Genomic DNA, 27,925 nt, shown 5'->3' with positions numbered 1-27,925 from the left:
AAATAGAAGTGGGGGTTTTGACTTTTTACTTTGCTTTTCTGTTTGGAGTATCATTGTAACTACTGTATTGTAAATGACGGAAAATAATTGCATATGTTAAAAAAATAAATTGTATTAAAAAATAAATAAATAAAATGTGAAAAAAAAAAAAAGAACAGAAGGTTTGGATACTGTGTGGTTCCTGTGTCTGCGCCCATGAAATGTGAAGGCAGTGACTGTGGTGACTGCATTCTTGTGCACTGGATGACTTGTTTGCTCTGAATATACCATTTTTGTTGTTGTTGTTGTTCCTCATGTTGCCCTTTGTACTAAATATATTTTTCCTACTAGTGGGGCTTTAAGTTAGACTTGCAGTGGTTTTAATAATCAAAATATTACTTTCATATTAAGAAATATAATTTCTTGTTGATTATTTTCCCAAATTGATTTTTAAAAAATTTTCTGTTAATGTTTGTTTATTTTTGAGAGAGAGGGAGAGCGAGGGAGAGAGTGCGAGAGAGCGAGCGGCAGAGAGAGAGGGAGATGACCTGAGCCAATGTCTGGCGCTTATCGGACTGAACCACCCAGGCACCACCCCCCAAGTTAATTTAATTTTTAACCTTTCTTTTCACCTGATCAGTAATCAAATTCTAGGAATTAAAATTTCTAAGGCTCTCTGGAGTCAATCCATTCCCTCTTCTCTGTCCTTAATTGTGGTTTTCTCTTTGGCTCTCTCCCTTGGACTATTGGTAAATGTTTCTGATGGGTCTCCTAGACCCACACCGAATATCTTATAAAAAGTCACATTTGTGTATAAAGTGCTTTTATACACCTTTTCTTATTTAATTCTCATCCCTTGTGATGAAGTAGATTTTATCATTACCTGCCTTTGACAATTGGATAAAAATTAGAAAGGCCAAGAGCTTTCCAGAGTAATGGTTGAAGAATTCATATTTTAGAAAATAGGTCACTAAAAAAATGCATGTGCCCCAAGGTAGAAACAAAATTTTCTGTAGATTACATTAGTATAACAAATGACTCAGTATGAAATAAATGTATGACATACAGACAGATACATTTAAGGATAATTTTTTATTTTGGAAATGAAGCCAACTACTTAAAAAACAATTTTAACATTTTTGTTGTTTTATGGAGTAATTAGGTTGAGTAATATAACTAAGGAGAAAAATGTTTGGTGACTTTCAAATTCATGCCACTTTATTGGACATTGTCTAGAATTGATTTAAAGTTTCTTATGTACTTTTTAAAAAAACCAAACAAGGTTTTAAATAATAACTTAGGAAATCACATGATTTTTCTTTCTTCCTCTCTCTTCCTTTCCCTTCAAAAGTTTATTTGTTAACCTTTGAAAGTTGTGGAGATATGAAGAAATAAATGAAAATATCACATAGTCTTAAATCATGTATGGGAGATAATCTTTTTAAAATTCTTAATTTAGGACACTGTGATGTAAAGGAAACAAAATAACCTTTTAGGTTTTTACTCCCCTTCTCTAGATTGCATTCTTAAAAAGAAACATTAAAAACATTTCTACCACTTCAAATGGTCATATTTTATTTTTTAAAGAAATAATTCTGGTTTTACTTTTCAACCTTTTAATTTTGAAGCAGTTTCATACTTATAAAAAAGTTGCAAAAATAGTACAGAGAGGTCTTATACCCTTTACCAATACACTTACTTATACCATATAACCTTCAGCCCATACCCTTCACATTTGTAATGTTTTTACAAAACTATAGTATGAAGATCCAAAACTAAGACATTAACATTGGTGCAGGACTATTTTCTAAACTAAACTCCACTTTAGTCAGATTTCATTAGCTAGTTTTTTTTTTAACTAATGTTCAGGTTTTACTTTTGAAATACATGAATGAATGGGGATGAGAGAGCTTATGAAAACAACACTGTTAACAGTGAAGGTGCAAAAATACATGAATGGTTGTGGAGAGTGAATAATGGGAAGACTTAATATTTCTAATATACACTTTGTCTTCCTGGTGTAACTGTGTGTCTTGTGCCTTAGTTCTTAAGTAGAGTCTTCCTTTTCTTGTGCCTTTGTTAATGAGAAGTATACCTGTTTTAGTTCGATAGGAAAATCATCACAAATTGTTCTTACAAAAGTGTAATATTAATTTATTAAAAGAGCTAAATACACCTAAAGCAGTTCTAAGTGACCCTGAAAAAAATTATTCTATTAGCAATTTCTAGAATTAAAATTTAGTAAAATACAAACATTACTTAACTTCTAAAAGTCTATGTATCAGTTTAGATCCACTTCTTCTAACAAATGATGATGGAAGTCTAGCCCATATTGCTTGACAAGATAAGGTAATTACCCATTTTTCCTCAAATGTGTTTTGGCTAAGTGTTCTGAATGGCAGATTTCTAGATCTATTAAAATATTTTTTTAGGGGTGCCTGGGTGGCTCAGTTGGTTGAGCATCTGACTTTGGCTCAGGTCACGATCTCACAGTTGATGAGTCCGAGCCCTGTGTTGGCCTCTGGCTAACAGCTCAGAGTCTGGAGGCTGCTTTGGATTCTGTGACTTCCTCTCTCGGCCCTTACCCTACCTACACTGTGTCTTTCTCTCTCTCAAAAATAAAAAATAAAAAAAATGTTTATTTATTTTTGAGAGATAGAGAGAGCACGAGTAGGATAGGGGCAGAGAGAAACACACACACAGAATCAAAGCAGGCTCCAGGCTCCCAGCAGTCCACACAGAGCCCAGTGTTGGGCTTGAACCTGAGCCAAAGTTGGATGCTTAACCAACGGAGTCACCCATGTGCCCCTAAACTCCTATATCTATTGGCATGCAGAGATAACACTACCCCATTTATTCCAGATTTCAGGAGGAGAGACACATTGTTCTGCATTGTCATGGCTGTAGGGCTGGAGCTCCGAATGTCGAAGGGGAGTTTCATACTTTGTATGTACACGGTCCTGCTCTGTTGGATTGCACCTGGGAATACTTAGTCATTTCACAGGCACAGTGTGCTTCCCTGTGGGATTTCCTGCTCACTAATGGTATTTTATTGGCACTTCCTTATTTCTCTGGCATGCTGACAATTATTCAGTGACAGGAATGATTAGGAGGGATTTCCAAAGTATGAGCATAGCCACTTCTGAAGTATAATGGAAGATGAATGGTACATCCTTCTTTACTGCTACCAAACAGCTTTGAATGAAATGTAACTTCTAGAGTTTTCACTAATTACATTTTCTTTAGGAAGCCTTTAAAAAGACTTTATAAAAACTTTATTTCTAATGATTTCTGGTTGTTTTCTGTTTTGTTTAATTATCGGCATTATAATGGTATTTAAAAAGTAAAACAGTTTTATGGACACATAATTCAATACCATATGATTCACTCATTTAAGGTGTACAATCAATGGTTTTATATTCACAGTGGTTTTTTATATTCACAGATTTGTGCAGCCTTCACCACAATCAATTTAAAACATTTTCATTGAAGGGCTCCTGGGTGGCTCAGACAGTTAAGCATTCAACTGAAGTTTCAGCTCAGGTTGTGATCCTGTGTGTTCGAGCCCTGTGTAAGGCTCTCTGCTGACAGATCAGAGCCTGGACCCTGTTTTGGATTCTGTGTCTCCCTCTCTCTCTGTCCCTGCCCCACTCACACTGTGTCTCTCTCTATCTCAAAAAGAAATAAACATTAAAAAAATGTTTTTAAGGGGTCCCTGAGTAGCTCAATTGGTTGAGTGTCCAACTTCGGCTCAGGTCATGATCTCATGGTTTGTGAGTTCGAGCTCCGCATCGGGCTCTGTGCTGAGAGCTCAGAGCCTGGGACCTGCTTATTCTGTGTCTCTCCCTCTGTGTCTGCCCTTCCCATGGTCATGCACTGTCTCTCTTTGTCTCTCAATGATATCTAAATGTTAAACACAGAATATAAATAAAAACATGTTTTTAAAGCATTTTCATCTCTCCAAAATGAAACCCCAAACTCATTAGCAGCACTGCCTATTCCATTTCCTCTCAGTCCCTGGCTCTACTTTTTGTCTCTATGGATTTGCCTGTTCTGGAAATTTCACAAAAATAGTATCATATAATATGTGGCCTTTTGGGACTGGCTTCTGTCACTTAGTGTAAAATCTTAGCATGTATCAGTACTTCATTTCTTTTTATTGCCTAACATGTCCTATTGTGTGGCCATCCCACAATTTATGTACTTATTAGTTGATGGATAGTTGGACAGTTACTTCCACTCTTAGGCCAAGATGAATAATGCTGCTATGAATTGTACGTTAAGTTATTTGTGTAAACGTACGTTTTCATTATTTTGGGTATATATTCCTGGAAGTCAAATTACTGGGTCATATGGTAGCTTTATGTTTAACTCTTTAGGGAATTGCCAGACTTTTCCACAGTGAGCACACCATTTACAATCCTTTCAGCGCTGTATAAGAACTTTGATTTTTCCACATCCTTGCTAGCACTTGCTATTATCTCTCTTTTTCATGACAGCCATTCTAGTTAGTGTAGTATGGCATTTCATTGTGGTTTTCACTTACATTTCCCTGATGTTGAGCATCTTTTCATGTGCTTATTGACTATTTGTACATGTGTTTTTTTGGAAGTGTGTAAACACTGTGCTCTTTTGAAACTTGGATTGTCTTTTTATTCTTGAGTTGTAAGCTTATTGTGGTTTTCATTTGTATTTCCCTGATGGCTAGTGATGTTGAGCATCTTTTTTGATGTGCTTAATGGCCATTTGTGTATCTTCTTTGGAGAAATGTCTATTCAGATTCTTTGCCCATTTAAAAAGTAGGTTATTTTCCTTCTTATTAGTGAGTTGTAAATTACTGAGTTTGTTTATAAATTCTGCTTATAAATTCCTTATCAGATACATGATTTGAAAAAATTTTCTCCTATTCTTTAGGTTGTCTATTCATTTTCTTTATGGTTTCCTTTGAAACACACATTTTTAATTTTAAGAATGTTTCATGTATCTATTTTTATCTTTTGTTGCTACTGGTGTCATAACTAAGAGATCATAGCCAGATTTAAGATGATGAGAGTTTACGGCTATGTTTTCTTCTCTTGTATAGTTTTAGCTTTTATATTTAGGTCTATGATCCATTTAGAGTTGATTTTTTAAATGGGGTGTAAGGAGGGATTCAACTTCATTCTTTTGCACTACCATTTTTTGAAAAGACTGTTCTTTCCCCATTGAATTATATTGGTGTGGAGGGCACTTGTGATGAGCACTGGATGTTGTATATAAGTGATGAATCACTGAATTCTAGTCCTGAAACCAATATTGCACTGTATGTTAACTAAGTATAATTTAAAAAAATGAATTGAAAGTAAATCTGAGAACTTCCATTGTATATCTGTCTTGTTTAATACAGTGCTGCTTTATTTATAGTAGCATTGCAAGACGTTTTGAAAATTGGGAAGTCTGAGTCTTTCAACCTTATTCTTTCTTTTCTAGATTGTTTTGGCTATTGTCCCTGCTATTTTCATATGGATTTTAAGATTATATATTTTTTCTACAAAAAAAGGCATCCAGGATTTTGGTAGGTGAAATTGCATTGAATCGGTAGATCAATTTGGGGAGCATTGCCATATTAACTATATAAAGTCTTCTGATTCATGACAATGGGATGTCTTTCCATTTATTTAGGTCTTCTTTAATTTCTCTCTTTTCAGAATATAAAGTTGTTAGATTTATTCCTAAGCATTTTATTCCTATTGATGGTATTGTAAGTGGAATTGCTTCCTTAATATTTTGCTTATTGTTACAGTATAGAAATACAATAGATTTTTATATATTGCCTGTATCTTGCAAACTTATTGGACTCATTTATTAGTTCTAAGAGTTTTTTAGTGGATTCCTAAGGATTTTCTGTATATATGATGATATCATCTGCAATATAGTTTAACCTCTTTCTTTCCAGTCTAGATTCCTTTTATTTCTTTTTCCCTCTTAACTGTAGCACTGGCTACAAGCTGCAGTACAATGTCGAAGTGAGGACAGCAGGCATCCTTCTCTTATTCTTGATATTAGAAGGAAAGCATTCAGTTTTTTGCATTTACTTATGATGTGATGTGATTTTCTTCACATATGTCCCTGTATGAGATTGAAGAAGTTCAATTCTTTTCCTAATGTGTTGAATATTTTATCATGAAGGTGTTGAATTTTGTCAGTGCTTTATCTGCTCTTGTTGAGATGATCATTTTGCATTTGTCCTTTATTTTAATGATTTGGTCTATTATATTGATTGATTTTCAAATCTTAAATCAACCTTGTTTCTGAGAAAATCAACCCCAATTGCTCATGGTGTATGATCCTTTTGATTATTGCCCAATTCAATTTGCTAGTATTTGAATGACAATTTTATTATTCATATTCATAAGAGATGTTGGTCTGTGTAGTTTTATTTTCTTTTAATGTCTTTGTGTGGCTTGACCTCATTATATTATCTTGTAAATTTTGCTATGTTTACCTTTATTTTCATTCTTCTTGAAGTATTTTATTTCTTTTTTTAAAAAACAGTTTTATTTGAGTATAGTTGACCTATAATGTTACATTATTTTCAGGTGAACAAGATAGTGATTCCACATGTTTATATGTTATACTATCCTTACCACAGATATGCTACCACACATTTGGATCTTTATTAGTAGACCCAATTTAATGTGTAAACATTAAATAAACATGAACTAATCGACAGAATGAGGGTACAAGATACAAGGGTACAAGAACTAAAAGGCATAGGAAAAGCCGACCGAGGTGTTGAATATTAAGAGAGGCCTCCAGATCCTTTCTTCCCATAATATACAAAATTCTCAATCCCAGAGGAGTAGATACAATATCTAATGAAGTGCATGGGTTACCTCATGCAACAGGGAACATTGCAGGCTGTGAATGTGAATGTTTAACATTTTAAATAGGAATAATCTGCTAAAAGCTTTCTATGGATGAGTACTATTTTTTAAAGCAAATACCTTTAGTATATTTGGCAGTAATTAGCGTGCTTGTAAGGAGAATAGCCCAGGTCTTCTGCCTTCTTTTTTCCTAGGAGAGCCTCCTACCTAACAGGAAAAAAAATGCTCTTTTTTTGTTTCCAATAGATTAACTCATTTAAATTCAAATTCAGTTATTTATTTTGTTAATATAAACAGGTTAAATCTATTAAGAAGGCACCTGGGTGGCTTATCAATTAAGCATCCTACTTTGGCTCAGGTGATGATCTCGCTGTTCCTGAGTTGGAGCCCTGTGTGGGGCTCTGTGCTGACAGCTCAGAGCCGGGAGCCTGTTTCAGATTCTGTGTCTCCTTCTCTCTCTGCCCCTCCCCCACTCACACTCTGTCTCTCTCTCAAAAATAAATAAACAGTAAAAAATTTTTTTAAAAAAGAAAGACCTTTAGACATGTTTATAAAATATCTTATCCTATTTGGTTTGGTTTACTTTGGTTGGTAGAGATGGAGTGAGACATCTGGTAAATATATATTCTCATCACCACAGCTGTTCGCAGCAGCAGCTGCTTGATATGTCTCTCGTGTGTGTGCATGCACGTGTCATAGATGGTTCTTTCTTCTGTTTGATCTCAGACTGTTTCAGAAATCACCTGATGGTTTCAGTTTTCAATTTTCTCTGTTTTTCTCACCCCAACCCTCAAATCAGGATGGAGATCCAGTTCGTCCAGGAGTGGCCATGACTGATCTTGCTACAGGCTTGTATGCATATGGAGCCATCATGGCTGGATTGATACAAAGATATAGAACTGGGAAAGGACTGTTCATTGATTGTAACCTACTGTCATCTCAGGTACCAATTCAAAGAATATTCTAGATTGTGCTGCAAAGACATGTATCTACCTGGGTTATACTCTTTCATATCAAATTTTATGGTGACATGTGCAAAAAAACCCAGAAAAAAACCCTCACAAACAACAACAGCAAAAGCCATTTTGTTTTGATAGACTTAATTGTAGTTATGTTAAAATAAGTGGGCCATGAAGATTTTGTTGTATATAGGCATTGCTGTTGAATTAGAATTTTAAAGACTGTTTATATTAGAAAGAGTCTATTGGTACTTGTGAGGCAAGAGTACATTTGCTTCTATTTTATTGTCACATGAGCTCTGTAACTTCTTTTGACCAGAGTTCCTTCACCTTTTTTGGAGTCAGACGCGCTACTGTTGCGCCACAAGGTCGGCCGACCTTCACCTTTTTTGAACTGTGGACCCTTTATGTACTTTGGTGAAGTCTATGGACCTTTTCTCAGAATTATATTTTTAAATACATCAAATGATATACTTAGGGTTGCAAGGGAAGCCCATTATATTCAAATATAGTTATTTCAATTGTAAAAACCAATTTTGTGTTATAATAACATATCATTTTTTACTAACACATTAAACCATAATATCTATTATTGAGCCTAGTAACTTGCAATTTTGAAGTAATGTTGAACATAAGTGATTTTTAAAGATATCTGCAATAACTATAACATGATATGAAAATATGTATAATACTTATTGTTGATCAAATCATAGGTACTACTAATCTCCTGTCATTTGTTGCTTACACTCATAATTGAAGAAAATGCTAAATTTTATCTAGGAGTTGATGGAAATAAAGATCTAATTGTTTCCATTCAAGTTAATTAGTTGCCAGAATTCTTTCCATGGACTCCAGAGTAAGAATTCCTGATTTAGACAGTTATCAGTTATGTAATACTAAATACTAAACTGGTAGAACTCTCACATTGACATTTTACCTTCTTTTTATTGGAGCAGACCCAGGTGCTGTACCATATATAGAAGTTGATTTGGAACAGATAATTTTTTGGGAATAGAAAAAAAAGAAAACAGTTTAATTTGTGAAAGGAGATCTTTTATTATGAGAAAAATTACTTTATAGATGGAGATCTCAGTTAGGAATTTCATATTTAAATGGCATAAATGGGACATTAATAAAGTTGGAAAACTGCTTTGGAGATTTTTTCCTTGGACAAAATTGAGGAATTATCTAGAGGTAAGAAAAATATCAAAATCATTGCAGGTGAAATATTGTGTCTGGAGTTTCAACATTAGCTTTGAGTCACAGTGAACATTTTAATGGCTATATACAAGGGCAAAATATATTCAGAATGAATGGTCTTCTGAATATATTGAAAAACAGAGACGTTAGTTATGGGAAGAAGCTGAAAGACTCTTCTTTCCTCCTCTAATTTTATAGCTGTAGGGAGCCTGATTTAGGTTAAGTGACCGGTTACAAGTTACACATTCAATAAGTATGGAAGCCATGAAGGAAGCCTGTGAGATCACAGAGGGTCCTAGGCTTAGATTAAATGCTCTGTTCTCACTGCCTTGAAATTGTTAATTACTTTTGGATGAGAAGGCCTACATTTTTTTTTTTTTCACTTCGCACCAGTACTTGCAAATTATGGAGCTGGTCCTGGATTTGGATCTCTGTTTCCTGATCTGTACTTAGATTGAGTTACTTATATGTCAATGATTAATTAGTTAGCTTTGGAAGAAATTCTCCTGTAGAGTTTTACAGAGTTTAATTCTCTTCCATCACCTAATGCAATGATTCACAATTTGGAGGTGTGTGGGTCCCTGGGATCGGAAGTAGAGGAGGGTGGCATCCTTGGTAGGGCTGTTTCAAAGTGAGGATACAGTAAGTCCAAACTCATGCATGCATACACACATACATACATTCCAGTCATTTTGGGTATGTGTCTCTGTTTGTTGTTCATGTTGTTCCCTGAGACTGTAAGTTCCATGAATGCAGGAATAATGTTTGTCCCTGCTTAACAGTGGTATCCTCAAAAGCCCAGTATTTGTCAAATAGCAGGCTCTTCCAATCTTTTGAGATCAATTGGAGACCCACTGCTACCAGTAGGTATGTCACATAGCCTTTAGGTTTGCTAAGAATGATTAGAAAAAGTTAGAAAACCATTGAGTTAGAATAAATACTTGATACACAACTTATGATGAGATGATATGCTTTTAGGAACCTTGGTAGCAGTGATTTAGCCTGTTGTGCTGTAGCTAACCTACTCCAAGTTTGCTAAAATTGTGTATTTAAGACTCATTTACTATCTTTTAAAAAATTGAGGTAATATTGGGGCACCTGAGTGGTTCATCACTTAAACTCCAACTTCAGCTCATGATCTTGCCATTTGTGGGTTCGAGCCCTTGAGTCAGGTTATCTGCTGACAGCTGAATCTGTAGCCTGCTTCAGATTCTATGTCTGCCTCTTTGGCTGCCCCTCCTCTGCTCGTGCTCTGTCTCTGTCTCTCTGTCTCTCAAAACTAAATAAACATTAAAAAACAGATTGAGGTAAAACTGATATATAACATTGTATTAATTTCAGGTGTACAAAATAATGATTTGATGTTTGTATATATTGCAAAGTGATCACCATGTCTGGTTAACATCCATCAATTTTGTTTTCTCATGGTGAGAACTTTGTTTATCTACTCTCTTAGCAGCTTTCAAATCTGTGGTACAATATTACTAGCTATAGTCACCATGTTGTACATTACATCCTTATGATTTATTATATAACTGGAAATTTGTACCTTTTGACCCCTTCACTCATTTTACCCTCTCTGCACCTCATAACCAGCAATCTGTTCTCTGTACAATGAGCTCAGTTTTTTTTAAAGTAAAAAAAAATGTCTTCCAGATTCCAAAAATAAGTGAGATTATATTGTATTTGTTTTTCTCTGTCTGACTTATTTTACTTAATGCCCTCACGGTCCATCTATCTTGTTGCAAATGATAGGATTTCCTTCTTTTTTTTGATGGCTGAATAACATTCCATTGTGTGTGTATGTGAAGCACATTTTTATCTATTCATCCACTGATGAACACTTAGATTGTTTACATATCTTGGCTGTTGTCCTTACCTTTTAACCATAAAAATCAATTACTTCTAATTTTAGAGCTATGGACTTTTGTATCTACTCTTTTATTATTTTTAAATTATTTAAATTATTTTTATTTTATTTTAGTTTTAGAGAGAGAGCATGAGTCAAGGAGAGGGGCAGAGGAAGGGAGAGAGAGAAAAAGAGAGAGAGAGAAAGAAAGAGAGAATCTTAAGCAGGCTCCACAGTCAGTATGGAGCCTGATGTGCAGCTTGATCCCACAACTCGGGAATCATGACCCAAGTCGAAATCTAGAGTCAGACGCTCAACCGACTGAGCCACCCAGGCACTCTACAGCCACTGTTTTATATGATCTTCATAATAATCACAGGAGATAGGTTGGGCAGGAATTTTTATTCCTATTTTACTTACAAGGAAACTGAAGTGGGAGAGGTTGATTTGCTTGACCAAATAGTCAAGCAAGAATTCTGGTTTCTGATATCCTGACTGGGTCTCTTTTCCCTATTTCATAGAGGCCAAAGCTTTGGCACTGGGGGACAGGCAAGATCTAGCTTTCCTGTGCTGAGGCCCTAGAGGAGAAGGCAAATTTAGTAAGAGGCAGAGGAAGCAAAACAGCACTCAGTGACAAGGGAACACAGGACGGGACTGGTTCCCTCTGTCCCCCACCCTGCATGCCAAAAGTCAGAATCAGATAATGCAACAAGGGGGCCCCTCTAGATCATTATCTAATCTTGTTTAGATCCAGCGAGTGAAAACTCATGGAATTTAAACCAATGGACCATGTTTCTATTGAAATATGAGAGTTTTGAGAAAAACAGCGTCTGTAGTCATGGACAACTAGAATTTTTATGCACGCTGGTTAACGGAGAGCCCACTGAGTCCAAGGCTCTGGGATGTGAAGTGACACCTCAGTTCAAGGTTTAGTAGAAGAGGCAGCTGTGTCAGAAAGGAGAGTCGGAGGTGCAGTCCTCAAAAATGGCCTTGGAGCATGGTTGGGCCAAGATGGTTAAGGGCTTTGTATGTCACGCTTAGGAATCTGGATTTTAACCTCTCAAGTCCTCTGTTCCTTTATCTACGAATTCTGTTGGTGATGGTTTTTTCAACCAAAAACTATGTCTCCTTGGGTACATGCTATAGTTGCCATGTGCTGAATAACCCCTGAGCTGCGGACAGTGTTCGAGTTTCAGAGGGCAGTGGTATGGATACTAAGTTTTGTTGGAGCCTGTCCAGGCTACCAGGCAGTGAGTGAGAAGAACATTTTCATTCTCTTAACCCACTGCAGCCCAAGCTGTTTTTCTCTTTTTGCTTCTGCCCAATTTCTTGTTGCCGTACTTATTTTCTTTTCTACCTTTGGGCATCTCTTTTCTCTTTTTTTTCACTTGCCTTTCTTTAATTTCCTGTTTTCACTCCTATTCTGTGCTGTTGCTGCCTTCCTCTGTCCCCTTTTCTCCATCTTTCATGTTGTGGAGGTACAGTTGTAGTGGTTCTGGACCCTGGTCTTACATTTTTATACTGTACCATTAAAGAAACATATAGAATCGTTTAGCAGTTTCCATGGAAGAGAAAGGAAGACCTTTGTCCTAGAAGTCCCAGAAAATAAGACCATATATTTCACTGGGCTAAGTGACCATTCGTGAACCAATTAATGAAGACTAAAACAATATGCTACTTGGCTTAAGGTTTCTATGTACTAGGGATGGTGTTAACTCCACCTAAACCATTTGACTGTAATTGGGGAGATGTGATTTACCTAAAGCATGGTGTGGTTATTTTTTGGCCAGAGGAAGGGGGAATTGATATTGGGGGGCCAGTAAACATTCTGCTAATATAACTGGGTTGTTTTGAGAATCTACTGCTCTAAAGGACTTGGAAAACTCTTCATAAAAGTATTCTGATGACTAGCATTAATTTTATTAGTTATTGAAAAAATATTTTGCAGTGTTAAAAGTGGGTTGAGATTAGAGAAACTGGTTATTGACATAATTACTTTATTATCATGATTATAACTTTTTATAATAGAGAAATCTTGACTAACTTTACTTAGTCTTCCTTTTTAAAAATTTTTTTAAAAAATGCTTAATTTTGAGAGAGAGAGAGAGACAGAGACAGAGACAGAATGCAAATGGAGGAGGGTCAGAGAGAGAGGGAGACACAGAATCCAAAGTAGGCTCCAGGCTCTGAGCTGTCAGCTCTGAGCCCGATGCAGGGCTTGAACTCACAAACCCTGAGGTCATGATCTGAGCTGCAGTCAGATGCGTAACCAACTGATCCATCCAGGCACCCTACTTAGTCTTTCGGTTTAAGATAACATTTATAGATTCTAGATCCAAAAAACCAACCCAACCACAAAATGATTAAAAGCTGTTTCATGTAAATGTGAAGTGCTATTTCTAGATGCTTTTCAAAGTAATATAATAGGAAACTTCACCTTTTAAAAAATGTATTCATTTTCTTTTTTTCTTTAATATATAAATGTTCACCCGCATTAATCAGATAGCATTTGAACTTCATTTCAGCTCCCTGGAAAGTGACTGTGATTTCATGCAGTGGGTAAAAAAACATGCTTTTCTACTCATTTTGACTGCATTACACAGGATGACAAATGAATGACTATAACATTCAGTATCAGTTGCTAAAAATGAAATTTTGTGCTGCCTCTCTTAAAAGCGATCTAGTGTACAATTACACAAATTACACTTGATTTGAATAGTAACTAATTATTAACTCAGAGCTGATTGCCTCAACCACAACAAAACCATTTCATTGTAGAGACATGACGGTTGCCGGGATGTGGTTTATAGTGGGCACCAGATTTTTTGTAGTTTCAAGACTGTGAACTTTTTACCCTTGTCATAAAATTCTTTGATTTTTTTTAAAGCCTTAATATGATTTAAAGTTGTCAACTGAAGATTGTCTCATGTCAGCATCTAAACAGTATTCTTTAGATGATATTGGTAAATAATGAGGAAGTGGATTTGGATGTGGTTCCAATTATTCTGTTGCTCTTGTTCTTCTGTTGTGGCTTACAGAAATATCTTTTGGAAGTTTTAATATCCTTCCTGTACTTAATTGCAACCAGGCTCCCTTAATTACTACTACAATGAGTTTTTTTTAGCACCGAACTTCCATATAATTATTTTCACATATAGAATGTTTTGATATTTTTGAGGTCATTATTCTTTTTTCATGTTTGTAATAGTGTTCATATTTAGGATAGGATAGATAAAATTTTAACTCTCAGTATTATAGTGCCTTTTAAGGATAAACTTCTGAATTTCAAATAAGTATAGTAATCTGAAATTCATCTTTTTGTGTCTTTAGATACACCTGTGTTTTTGTTTTTTGTTTTTTTAGTTTATTTATTTTTTGAGAGAGAGCAGGGGAGGGCAGAGAGAGAAGGAGAGAGAGAATCTCAAGTAGGCTCCAAACTGTCAGCACAGAGCCCAGTGTGGGGCTCGAACTCATGAACTGTGAAGTCATGACCTGAGCCAACATCAAGAGTCAGAGGCTTAACCAACTGAGCCACTTAGGCACCTCTCTATATCTTTAAAAACAAAGCAGTTTTAGTGAGGTATATTTTGCACATCATAAAATTCACCCTGTTTCAATGGACCACTTAATAAGTTCTAGTGTATGTGTTGAGTAATGCAGCTATTACCATGAATCAGGTTTTGAAATAAATACTCATATGGTCATATCTGGTATGGGTCTTTCCCATAAGGCTAGAATAGACCAGTTTTGAGTGGGGAAGAATGTAGGGCTGGGTTGACTCACAATTTCAGGGCCAATTATGACTTCTGTGGCCCTAGAAAATTTTGCCCTTTGGGTCTTTTTCTCCATAAAAATACTAAGAATTATAGCTGCATTGGTATAAAGATGAATATAATTCATTATTATGTATTAATTATTCTTGCATTAATTTTTTTTTCTGATTTAAAAAGCAATTAGACTTGGGCACCTGGGTGGCTTTGTTGGTTAAACATCCAACTTAGGGTCAGGTTTGTGACTTCAGGCACCACATTGGTGCTGACAGCTCAGAGCCTGGAGCTTGCTTCAGATTCTGTGTCTACCTCTGTTTCTGCCCTTCCCCTGTTCACTCTCTCTTTCTTTCTGTCAAAAATAAATAAACATAAAAAAAACGAAATTAAGATGAAAACATTTGTGTACCACTCAAGTATCATGAGCACTATGTCATATTGATAAGTCAGCTCTGAAAGAATTTCCTTAAGAATACTGTAAATGTGCCAGATCTGTGAGGAAAGACCATTATGAGTCCAGGAAGGAAGTGGAGGCTAGAGATTGAGATCATGCCAAAGGGTGAAGAGAGTATGGAAAGGGAGAGATGCAGTAGCCTGTGACCAAGGAAGTTGATAGTACAGAGCAGGGAGAGAAAAAAGAGGAGCTAATATCAGAAAGCTTAAGAAATTAGAGAACTGTGAGTGTACATTTGAATCTCCTGTCTTTGAGGAGCCTAATGCATTACTGCCCTGAAGACTTCGGTCAGCCTGACAATCCTTAGTAACTTGAGGTCAATTAAGAAAGATTTAATTTTATTTGTTTAGTGTGTATGAGAGAGAGAGTGAGCGAGAGAGAGAGTGAGCGAGAGAGTGAGCAAGAGAGAGAGAGAGCGAGAGAGAGAGAGCACGAGCAGGTCCTGGGCTGTTAGCACAGACCCTGATGCAGGATTCTAACTCACAAACTGTGGGACCATGACCTGAGCCGAAAGCAAGAATTGGACACTAAACTGACTGAGCCACCCAGGTGCCCCATGAGGCCAATTTTCAATCCTTGCCCAGCTTCCATTTTTAACTGGCATTCTCCCCAGGGCCTCCTGCTGCTTTATTAAAAGTTCAGGGAATACAAATAGATATTAACACTTATCTAATATCAAGATGACTAATTAGGAAGGTAAATACACACCAAAAAAAAAAAAAAAAAGAAATCTCAGATGAGTTCCAAAGAAAATTAGAATTTTAGATAATCTATTATTTTATGTCATTATTTTTATACTATTTGTTGGATTGAATGCAAGCTGAAATATAAAACATGATTGGCAGGTTTTCTTTCTTCCTTTTGCCCTTCCTTCCTACCTCCCTCCCTCCCTCCCTTCCTTCCTTCCTTCCTTCCTTCCTTCCTTCCTTCCTTCCTTCCTTCCTTTCAAGAAGATCCAGAAATGTAAGTGTATTAGGAGGATTCTCTGGCTTAGTATAACTGAAATCCTTAGTTATATTTATGGTCATTGCATATTTTTATATGACACAGACTACAGTAAGGGACACTAGGGCTTTGTAATAATTGATAATCACTGGTAGGAGAATATCTCAAGGAATAAAAGAATAAAACAGAAGACAAATTTCATTATGGTCTAATTTATTTCTCTTATTAGATACTTTAAAACAATTTGGTACTTTCAAAATGTTCTGAAAAATAGAAACATGACTAAGATCAAGATACAAAAGAGATATGAGGAGAAAGATCACTGGAGCTGACAAATATTCACTGAATTTAGATTTTGCTTTTGTAGATCTTACGGAATAATGAGTTTAATTGACTGTTCCTAAAGGTGGATTTGACAGTATGAGAATCACTTATGTTCTCTACTAGAGCTCAATAATTTGTTTTTGTTGCTAAGTTAATCAATTCTACCTTCATCTTTGTACTTGCTAGGGTTGGAAAAGTCTATGTAGAATGAAATGTAGTCATCATATCCTCTGTGTTGGCTAATTAATAGTAGCTCTATACCTGCCATAGTTACAGATCAACTGGTTCCTGGTGGAACACATCTGCTTGGCCCCAACTATTATGCCATCATTGTAGCTAAAGGAGAAGTAAACCACTAGCATCAAGCATGATGGTTGAGATATAATTTCTAGGGAAATCACTTTAAGTTCCTTATAGAATATATATGAAGTATAATGGTGAGTCATTTTTAAGTTTTTTTGTAGCCTTGAGTCATTATATACCAGCAATACATAATAAGATCTTGATTAGCTCAAGTACTTAGCAATTTGGATATTCTGGTTGATTTCATTTTGTAGATGACTGGAAGCTAAAAGGAAACTACTTTGGTTTCAACCCTATTCATAGAAAATCTTCTAAAATGCTTTAATTTACCTTTCTGTTGTGGTAAATGCCATGTACTAAATATATTTTTGCCTTAAAAGTTATTATTCAGATCTTTTTCTCTTTTTTTTCAACCTATTGATACTCACTGTAGGGAGTAAGAAATGAAATAAAATCTGGACTAACAGAATCTATCTGCCTGCCATACATCCATCTTTGCTCCCTGTTTCTCATCTACTATATGCCAAAGTATACAATAAATGATAAATAAGCTAGTACGTTCCTTGTTTAATGGAATTTACATGTCACTGAAGATACAGACACATTTGCAGCAGGAAATAAACAGTGTAATAAAGATAACAGAGGCACCTGTTAGCCAGGGCAAGATCATTCCAGAGAGAGACAATAAATGCAAAGGCCTGAAGCAGGATAAGACTTGGCATATTCTAGGAACTGACACAAGTCTGATGTGACTGACTGCAAGACATCCCTTGAAGTTGACACTGGTGCTAAACCTGGCCATTTATTAATAATTATCTGGAGAATAAGCATGGGTTGTGACATTTAAATAATAACCCAATAATCTATAATTAGCAGGCCCATTAGAAGTTAGGAGTCAGGAACAGGTCAAACCTGTAGGGTAGGAGTTGAGTTCTGTTAACAACAGAACTAAAAGTTCTCAAAGTGCTGTTTTAGTGGGATGATAGAAGAAACAGCACAGGACTGCAAATAGCTTTCATCTTTTCTGCCTCTTGGGCTGACTGGAGACTAATATCAAAAAGATTGAGACAGGTTCTGGAGTGCTGTTTGACAAGGTGCAACACTGGGAAAGTGCTATCAACTTGCTGACCTTGGAGTAGATGCTGTATTATATAGACTGCTTTTATTCTCTGAAGTTGGGTTATTGAGAAAGACTTTAATAACATAGTAAAACTTGTATAATGCTTATAATAGATGCTATGCTAAGCATTTTGCATATATTAACTAATTGATTTTCTCAACAGTTTTCTTGTTCCCGTTTTATTGAAGAGGAAACAGAGGCACAGAATAATAATGTAACTTGCCCTATGTCACATAGCCATTAACTAACTGCTAGAGCTGGAACCTGAACCAGGTCTGGATCCAGAGACTGCTGTATTTTTATTCTCCTTGAGTGTATAAGGCCCTCCTCCTATTCATTAATTTATTTATGCACTTAAGTATTTAAGTGCCCAATGCTAAGAATATATTTTTAGGGTGAATATGGATGTTTGGGGAGTATGTTTTAGCTATTAAGAAGGGCTTACAAAGATAATATATCTTGACTTATCTTTAGGGAGAATGATCTTAATCAGTAAGGTGATTAGCACTGAACAATAGAATTTAACATGATGTAGATTCATCTTCTATCTTGTAACCTTGCTGAGCTGATTTTTCTAGTTCTAAGTGTATTTTAGTGGATACTGTAGGATTTTCCAGATATAAGACCACATCATATGTGAATAAAGATAGTTTTACTTTCTCCTTTTCAAAATGGATGCCTGTTATTCCTCTCTCTTGCCTAATTGCCATGGGTAGAAAGAACCCCAGTGTAATGTTGAATATTAGTGGCAAGAGAAAACCTTTTCTTTTTCTTTATTTCAGGACAGAACATTCAGGTTTTACCAGTATGTGTGAAGCGAGCTGTGGTTGTTTTCACTGACACTCTTTATCAGATTGAGGAATTTCCCTTTATTCTTGGTTTGCTGAATGTTTTTATCACAAGAGGTATTAGATTTTGGCAACTGCTATTTCTGAAACTATTAAGATCATTATTTGGGTTGCATCACTTATCCTTTTAAAATGTTATTTGATGATTAATTGGTTAACATTGATTGATTTTGCAGTCCTGGGAAAAATCTTACTTGGTCATGTTGCATAATCTTTTGTATATGTTGTTGTTGTATTCAGTTTGCTACTATATTTCTAAGGATTTTGGGTTCTATATTCAAAAGGAGAATTGGTCTGTAGTTTTCTTCTTTTGGACATTTTTCTCTGTTTTTGGTATTAGATATATCACATAGAATGAATTGTTTCCTTCTCTCCTAGTTTTGGGGAGATTTTGTGGAGAATTGGCATTAGTTTTTCTTTTTCTTTCTTTCTTCCTTTCTTTCTTTCTTTCTTTCTTTCTTTCTTTCTTTCTTTCTTTCTTTCTTTCTTTTATTTTTTCTTTCTTTTTTTTGCATTATTTTTTCCTAAGTTTGATGAGTATTAATTCAATTCCCCTATTTGTTATATGTTTATTTAGATTTTCTATTTATTAGTCAGTTTCAGTAATTTGTGTCTCTGTAGGAATTTGTAATTTTATTTAGGTGACTTAGTTTATTGGCATATGATTGCTTGTAGTATTTTTATTTTCGTAAAGTGATTAAATATGTTCCTGATTTTAGTAATTTGAATCTTTTATTCTTGATTTTAGTAATTTGAGTCTTCTCTTTTTTTTTCTCATTCTACTTTAAGATTCGTTAATTTTGTTGATCTTTCAACAAATCAACTTTAAATTTGGTTGATTTTCTCTAATGTTTTTCATCTTTCTATTTCATTTATTCCTGCTCTTTATTATTTCTTTCCTCTTGCTAATTTTGGGTTTAGTTTGCTCTTCTTTTTTTGGTATCTTATGGTGGAATGTTAAGTTATTGATTTGAGGTCATTTTCTTTTCAAACATAGGCATTTTCAGCTGTAAATTTCCCTTAAGAACTGTTTCACTAAACTTCATCTCATAAGTTCTGGTGTGTTGTGTTTTCCTTTTCAATTATTTCAAATTGCTTTCTAATTTCCTTTTGTGATTTCTTCTTTGATCCATTGGTTTTTAGGAATGTGCTGCTGAATTTCCATTCATTGTGAATTTCCCAAGTACCCTCTGTTATTAATTTCTTACTTCATGCCATTGTAGTTGGAGAATGTTGTTTGTGTGAATTGCACTCTTTTTAAATGTACTGAGGCTTGTTTCTGACCTAACAAATGGTCTATCTTAGAGGGTGTTCCAGGTGTGCTTGAGAAGTTGAGTGTTGTGGGATGTTTAACAAATGGTTGTTAAGTCTAGTTTGTTTGTAAGGTAATGTTATATTTAATATTTTGAGGAACTGTCATTTTTTTTCTAAAACAGCAGCACTATTTTACAATCTTACCAGCAATTTATGAAGTATCTAACTTTTCCACATCCTTTCCTAATACCACTAGCTAATCTCTAAAATTTGTTTTAAAATTTTATTTATTTATTTTCAGAGAAAGAGAGAGACAGCATGAGTGAGGGGGTGAGGTAGAGAGAGAGGGAGAGAGAGAATCCCTCTATCAGCTCAGAACCTGAAGCCGGGCTCAATCTCACGAACTGAGATCAATGACCTGAGCCAAAACAAGGAGTTGGATGCTTAGCCAACTGAGCCACCCAGTCTCCCCTCTACAATTTTTTAATTTAACTATTATAAAGTAATTCATGTAAAGTGGTTTTGATTTGAATTTCTGCATTTCAGTTTTATTTCTGTTGATTTTCTGCCTAGTCATTGTATCCATTACTGAAAGTGGGGTATTTAAGTCTCCATCCGTTATTGTTGGATTGTCTCTTTCTTTCTTTAGTTATCTTAGTTTTTGCTTCAGGTTTTTGGTGCTTTGTTGTTAGTCCCATATATGTTTATAATTGTTATGTCTTCCTGATAAATTGACAATCTGATCATTATAAAATGAATTAATTTGCCGCTGGTAACAATTTTTTGGTCTGAGAGTCTATTTTGTCTGATATTTGTATGCACTCCTTCTGTCTTTTGGCTACCATTTTCATGATGTATTATTTGGTAGGGCTATCATAATGAAGTACCTTAGACTGAGTGGTTTAAACATTAGTAATTTATTTTCTCATAATTATGGAGGGTTGAACTCTTAGGTCAAAGTGTTGTCGGATTTGATTTCTTCTGAGGGCCATGAGGGAAGGATCTGTTTTAGTCTTTCTTCTTCGCTTGTGGATGGTCATGTTTACCTGTGTTTTTACATCATCTTTTTTTGCACTCTGTGTCCAAATGTTTTCTTTACATAAAGACAGAAGTCATTTTAGATTAGGGCAATCCAGTTACCTCATTTTACCTAAATTGCCTCTTAAAAGACACTGTGTCCAAATATGGTCACACCCTGAGGTACCAAGATTAAGACTTCAGTGCATGAACTTTTGAGGAGGCACAGTTTAGCCCTTGACACATGGTATATCTTCTTTCATCATTTTACCTTGACCTCTTTGTGGTTTTGAATTTAAAGTGTGTCTCTTATAGACAGAATATGATTGGATCAATTTTTTATGCATTCAGCCAATCTCTGCTTTTTAAATTTGCTATTTGCTATTTTTAAAATATGTTTGACATATTTTTTTGTTTTTTTGTTCCTTCATTAAATGCCTTATTTTGGTTAAATAGATATTTTCTAGTGTATTATTATAATTCCCTTTATATATAAGAGTATATATATTATTTTCTTTTCTTAGTGTTTTCTAGTACTTATAATTAATATCTTAACCTAAAGCAATCTATTTTAGAATAATACCAACTTAATTTGAATACTAGGTAAAAATTTTGCTCCAATATAGCTCTGTTTCTCCCCCTTTTCTTTGCACTGCTATTGTGATACATATTACATCTTTATACATTTTATGCTCATTAACACAGATTTACCACTATAGTCTCTATTCAATTCTCTTTTAAATAAAGTAGAAGAAAAATTTATACACAAAATATATTTATATGTCTTTTATGCTTAATTATTTTATTAAAATTTTTTTTTAATGTTTATGTTTGAGAGAGAGAGAGAGAGAGTGAGCAGGGGAGGGGCAGAGAGAAGGAGATACAGATTCTGAAGTAGGCTCCAGGCTCTGAGCTGTCAGCACAGAGCCCGATGTGGGGCTTGAACCCATGAACGGTGAGATCATAACCTGAGCTGAGGTTAGAAGCTTAACCCACTGAACCACTCAGGTGCCCCTATGCGTACTTATTTAAGGTAGCTCTACTGGTGCTCTTTATTTCTTTATGTGGATTTGTGTTACTGTCTAGTGTTTTTGTTTGTTTGTTTTCACTTCTGTCTGCAGGAGTCCCTTTGGTATTTTTTGTGGGACAGGTTTGTTAGCAACAAATTCTTCCTTTTTTTTTTTTTTTGTTTCTCTAAAAATGTCTTAATTACTCCTTTATTTTTGAAAGGTAGATTTGCCAGAAATGGGGTTCTTGTTTGACATTCTCTCTATCCATATATGTTATTCTATGGGATCTAATTTTTAGTGAGAAATCAGGGTAGGAAATCTTGTTACTTTCAAGATTCTTTCTTTGTCTATGTTTTTTGTCAGTTGCTTTCTTATGTGTCTGGATTTTGATCTCTTTGGTCCTGCTTGCAATTTGCTGAGCTTCTTGGATGTTTCAATTCATGTATTCTATCAATTTGGGAAGCTTTGGGTCATTGCTTTTTTGAATATATGTTCTTCCACTTTTATTTCCTCTCCTTTAGACTCCACTCTCATAGTCATTCTTACACTTTTCTTTAATTTTTCAGGCAGGGTTCTTTCAGGTCTGTCTTGGTGCAAACTTACAGTCCCTGATTTACAGTCTTTGTTTAGAAGTATAACACTGGGGCTTCCTCAGAGACAGTTCCAATTGACTGCCTTTTGTTTCCCCCTTAGGCATAGCCATACTTTCCCATTTCTTTTCATGTCTCTTAACTTTGTTTTTGTTGAAAACTGGATATTTAATTAATTAATTAATTTATTTATTTATTTATTTTTGAGAGAGAGACAGAGAGAGAGACAGAGAGAGAGAGAAGGGAGTGCGTGAGTTGGGCAGGGGGCAGTGAGAGAGGGAGAGAGACAATTCCAAGTAGGCTTCATGGTACCAGCGTGAAGATCAGTACCTGAGGCAAAATCAAGAGTTGGATGCTTAACTGACTGAGCCACCCAAATGCCCCCAAAAGTGGATATTTTAGATAATAGAATGTAAAATGGAGTTTGAATTTTTCCTGTGCCCAAGGGTTTGTTATTGTTGCTATATGTTGTTGCTACTGTTTGTTTGCTTAATGACTTTATCAAATGAATTCTACAAAGTATTTCTTCTTTGTCTTGTGTAGCTACTGAAGCCAGTTAGCTTAGTGGTCAGCTGCTGATTTTCTTTCGTTCCTTTGTTCCTTTATTCCTTCCTCGCTCCTTCCCTCCCTTCCCTCCTTTCTTTCTTTTTCTCTCTTTCTCTTTCTTTCTTTCTTTCTTTCTTCCTTTCTTTCTTTCTTTCTTTCTTTCTTTCTTTCTTTCTTTCTTTCTTTCTTTCTCTTTCTTTCTTTCTTTCTTTATTTCTTTCTTTCTTTCTTTCTTTCTTTCTTTCTTTCTTTCTTTCTTTCTTTCTTCTTCTTTCCTCTCCTTTCCTTTCCTTTCCTTCTCTTCCTTCCTCCTTTCTTTCTTTTTCTTTCTTTCTTCTTCCTTCCTTCCTTCCTTCCTTCCTTCCTTCCTTCCTTCCTTCCTTCCTTCCTTCCTTCCTTCCTTCTTTCTTTCGGAGATAGAAGCTTATTGAATACACTACAAGGGAGCAGTAGGCAGGACGACAAAAGAAAGACTGCCAGGAGGCTGTGAATGGGGGGCTATAGTTAAGAGGGGAAGTAAGGAGGTACAGGAACATGGAATTTTCCTTTTTGGTATCCATGCCCAGTTGTAAGTAGCCCATTGGTCAGCTAGGACTCATGGATGTTTTGAGGTGGGCCTCCTAATGGGTCTGTTTGCATCTAGCCCAGTGGTCACCATGGGCCCTTCTGCCTACCTCAGGGTTCCATTGCTCAAACTGCTTACCTAAAAGCAGTCTCTACATTCTCCCTGACAGATTGACAATGACAAATCTTTGGCATTTGGTCGGAGGGCTCAAATTCAGTAACTGCTTCATGCTGGATGCAGGTGGGGTGCTGTCCCTACCTACATTTACTAACCTGTCAGGGGTTCTGTGCAGTTATAGACCAGCGCATGGTATTATATTAATGGGCTGATAGGTGATTTGAATGAAGTTTCTTGGTGATCAGGTCCATGGGATTTAGGAGTAGAGGGGACCCTCCAATGCTATTGGCTGGATTCCTTGTTGAATCATCATTTGTAAGGCCTCTGAGTGAGCCAGCATCAGGAAAGGGGCCCTTGTAAGGCCAAATGAGTCCAGATTCTCCCTGAAGGAGCTTCTGTTGCCAATGGAGGCCTCAGGGCGACAGAGTAGGAGAGGAGGGGGAAGGGGTCCTTAGCCCTCACAAGCATGGGCATTCCAGCCTGTTCACCCTCAGCCCTTCACACCACAGTGAGGATCCACCCTGGCCAGAGATCTTCAGTTGTCTGAGGAGTACTTGGCTTAGATCACCTAAAGTAGGCAGAGAATTTCTCTTAACTGTCTTGATCCAATACATCTTTTAGTTTTGCACTGTGTGTGTTGGAACAGAATTGCCAACTCTGCCTTAGCCTTTACTTCACATTTGTGCAGAACCTGAAGGTTGGCTGTAAAGTGAAACATTCATTGGGCCTTGTCAGGTCTTTCTTGTTCATGTACATGGTCCTGCACGTGTTGCCTTCTAGATTCCCAGGAATATATTGGAACTTTTCAAGATTTTCTATGGACCTCTCCTTACCCAGTACTCTTGAAGATTTTGGGTAGCCTCTTGTTTGCTCTCATGGGTATTGCCACCTCAGCTAGGTGTGAAGTTAAACAATTATTGCTAATTGTTTTTCACAACTGTCCTGAGGATGGGGCATTTTGTACTGAGTGAAGTCCAAGGCAAGTTAAATAAGGCAAATCTGAAAACGCAGCTGTTTTAGGGCACTGCCAGACAGGTTAAATAGTGACCGTTTTCTGGTGATGGGGCCCCTTTATAAGCTTCAGACTCATTCTGCTCATATCTGTGGCTTCTACATTGCTGGTATTCTTAGCTACCTGTGAGGCTATTGGTTTTCAAGGTTGCCTTAGAGCTGGTTGAGGTGGATGATAATATGGCAAGGTAAGACAAAAATCTTACTATTCTTACTTAAATTCAGTCATTTTTCTTGAATATCATCCATCAAATTCAACGGCTTTGCTCAACCTCCATGTTCTGAAAAAGTTGATTTTTTAAAAAATTTCACAATGAAAAATTAATATGAAATCAATAAGGAGATATTTTACATTTTTCCCTTGTACTAAGTCTTTCACACTTGATATGTACTTTATACTTATAGCATATCTTTATTCGGAATACCCTCAAGAAGGGTTCAATTGATCACATGTGGCTAGTGGCTTTTGCAATGTCTTAGAAGGCAGAAGAATGGGTAGATATGTTGAAATTCTGGAATTAGAAATTCTAGTAAAAGAAATTCTTGCCCAGTTGTTTTGAAAGGGAAAAGTAATGTTTAACTGTGACTATGTCCACCATATATTCTTCCCTGTTACTGTCTGTGGTAGACTGAATAATGGCCCTGAAAGATGTCAATGTCCTTATTCCCAGACCCTATGGATGTGTTCCCTTACGTGGTAAAAGGGACATCATAGATATGATTAAATTAAGGAGTTTGAGATGGGGAGATTATCCTATGTACTTACAAGTGTCCTTATAAGAGAGGGAGGAAGATCAAAGTCCATAGTTTGAGATACGACAATGGTAGCAAGTGAGTGGAGTAGTGTGAAGAAAGAGGCCACACCATAAGGAACGCTGATGGGCTCTGGAAACTGTGAGGGGAAAGGAAACAGATTCTCATCAGAGAGCCTCCAGAAAAAACCAGCCTTGCTGACCCCTTGCAAGACAGTCCAATCACAGTGATTTTAGACTTCTGACCTCCAGGAGTATAAGGTAACGAATTTGTGTTGTTTTGAGCCCCTAAGTTTGGGGTCATTTGTAACAGCACAGTGGGAATTAGCAGCTATTAGTTCACCACCTTAGCAGGCAGAATTGGCTATAGGAAGTTTGCCTTTATATAGAAATTTTTGTTAATATTAAAGGACTCATGTTCTGTGCAAAGTGAAGTCCACATCAATTCTTTCTTTATTTTTTATTTTTTTATTTTTTTGAGAGAGAGAGAGAAAGAGGGGACAGGGGAGAGGCAGAGGGAGAGAGAGAGAGAGAGAGAGAGAGAGAGAGAGAGAGAGAGAGAGAGAGAGAGAGAGAGAGAATCTTAAGTAGGTTCCATGCCCAGAGTGGGTCCTGATGCAGGGCTCAGTCTCATAACTGTTAGATCAAGACCCGAGTAGAAATTGAGTCAGACACTTAGCCTACTGAGCCACACTGGCATCCCAGTCCATATCAGTTCAAATTTCGCATCACTGATTAAGGTATTCATTTTTAGTTTCATCACTTTTATACTTTGGATGGATTTTCCCAGGGGCAAGAGGACTAAATCATTGCTGAGATACAATTGTCAGAAATTTCAGGGTAGCTTTGGAATCCATATATTTATCTCTAAAATTCCAGGAACACTGTGTCTTCTTGGTGGGATAGTTTGTTTTCAGTTTAATCAATTCTTTCTGAAACTGAACCACACTTACAGGATAGATGATAATACAAATACGTTCTGAGGTTTTCTCTAAAGGAAACTGCAAAACTTAAAGCGTGATTTGAAATCATGTAAATCGTGGAGTCTTTTCTAAAATGACTTCCTTCCCACCAAGTAGTTCCATAATTCTTTATATTTTTGATTTTATTGAGCTCAAGCCAGGCCACAAGAGTAAAATGAGTACATTCTCCTTTAGTGTGCTGTTCAACCTATAGGCCCAGTTTGAGTCTGAAATTTGCACTTCTCTGAGTAAAAATCAGCTTTTGGAATTCTGGGACTATAGTTTCCCACTGTGTTTGGATATACTATCTACAATGTGTCTTGCAGGCCCCTGAGGAAAAACCGAGTGCATCTGTCAGTCTTTTTAACTACAGGAAAAAAGATTTGACTGGAGAAATCATTTGATTTCTCGGACATTGGTACCTAATTAAATATTTAGTTTATTTTGATACACATTCTGCTTCCGCATCTACTAAATATCCCTAAACTGGTGCAGATCTGTTTGTAACAGTACAAAAAAAATGCACAATATTTGTTACTTCCTTTGTCATATTATGTAATGAAACCGACTTGTGATATTTAGAGCATAAATTTTCTGTCAGTGAACACTGGGCTTAATAAGTTTCCTTGTCCTTTGTCTCAAACTGTTGAAAACCTCAAACTGTTGAAAACATTTTCTCCCCCCTTTTTTGTATGTTGTCATATTGGTAATAAGTATTTTTTCATTAAAATTTTTTTAAATGTTTATTTATTTTTGAGCGAGAAAGAGGGAGGGAGGGAGAGAGAGAGAGAGAGAGAGAGAGAGAGAGAGAGAGAGAGAGAGTGCAAGCGCACGAGTGGAGGAGGGGTAGAGAGAGGGAGACAAATAATCCAAAGCAGACTCTAAGCTCTGAGCTGTCAGCATAGAGCACAACGTTGGGCTCAAACCCATGAAATGAGATCATGACCTGAGCTGAAGTCAGACACCTAACTGACTGAGCCACCCAGGTGCCCTTTATTTTTCCATGTTTAAACCATACTTAATATTTTTCTTTTCTTTTTTTTAAAATTTTATTTATTTTTATTTTTTCTTACTTTATAAAGGTTCATATTTTTTTAACATATGCAATTATTTTCCATCATTTACAATACAGTAGTTGCAATGACACTCCAAACAGAAAAGCAAAGTAAAAAATCAAAACACCAACTTCTGTTTCATTTAATTAGACTTATACAGAAATTAGAAGGTTAAGTAACAACTAGTTAATCACCTAATTTCACAGCTATCTGAAGTGGCAATTGTTATATACCAGCTTATCTATGATACATTCAAGATAAATGATACAATATATTACTTGTTCATAGGCTACAACACAGCCTGCTTAATACCTTTCCTTAAATTCCACCTCTATACTACAATATGCTTGAGGTCCATGCAAAAAAGTAGCTACCTTTTATGTAGGAAATGGATGATTAAGTCTTTGGTGTTGTAAAAGCAACTTCATTTAA

At 36.0% G+C, this 27,925-nt stretch overlaps 1 protein-coding gene across 2 annotated transcripts in view; it reads left to right on the top strand.

The window, feature by feature from the left end:
- SUGCT (succinyl-CoA:glutarate-CoA transferase) overlaps window positions 1-27,925 on the top strand; it is a 749,888-nt gene that overhangs the window by 130,219 nt on the left and 591,744 nt on the right. For both annotated transcript variants that reach the window (XM_029926667.1, XM_029926657.1), the window contains exon 8: window positions 7,645-7,788. In XM_029926667.1, the coding sequence (XP_029782527.1) occupies window positions 7,645-7,788 (144 nt within the window). The remainder of the gene's footprint in view (window positions 1-7,644; window positions 7,789-27,925) is intronic.

The sequence above is a fragment of the Suricata suricatta genome, chromosome 2, assembly GCF_006229205.1.
Source record: "Suricata suricatta isolate VVHF042 chromosome 2, meerkat_22Aug2017_6uvM2_HiC, whole genome shotgun sequence".
In the NCBI taxonomy this organism is placed as follows: domain Eukaryota; kingdom Metazoa; phylum Chordata; class Mammalia; order Carnivora; family Herpestidae; genus Suricata; species Suricata suricatta.
The sequence above is the reverse complement of the archived record's forward strand: the minus strand, read 5'-3'. Positions and strand labels throughout refer to the sequence as shown.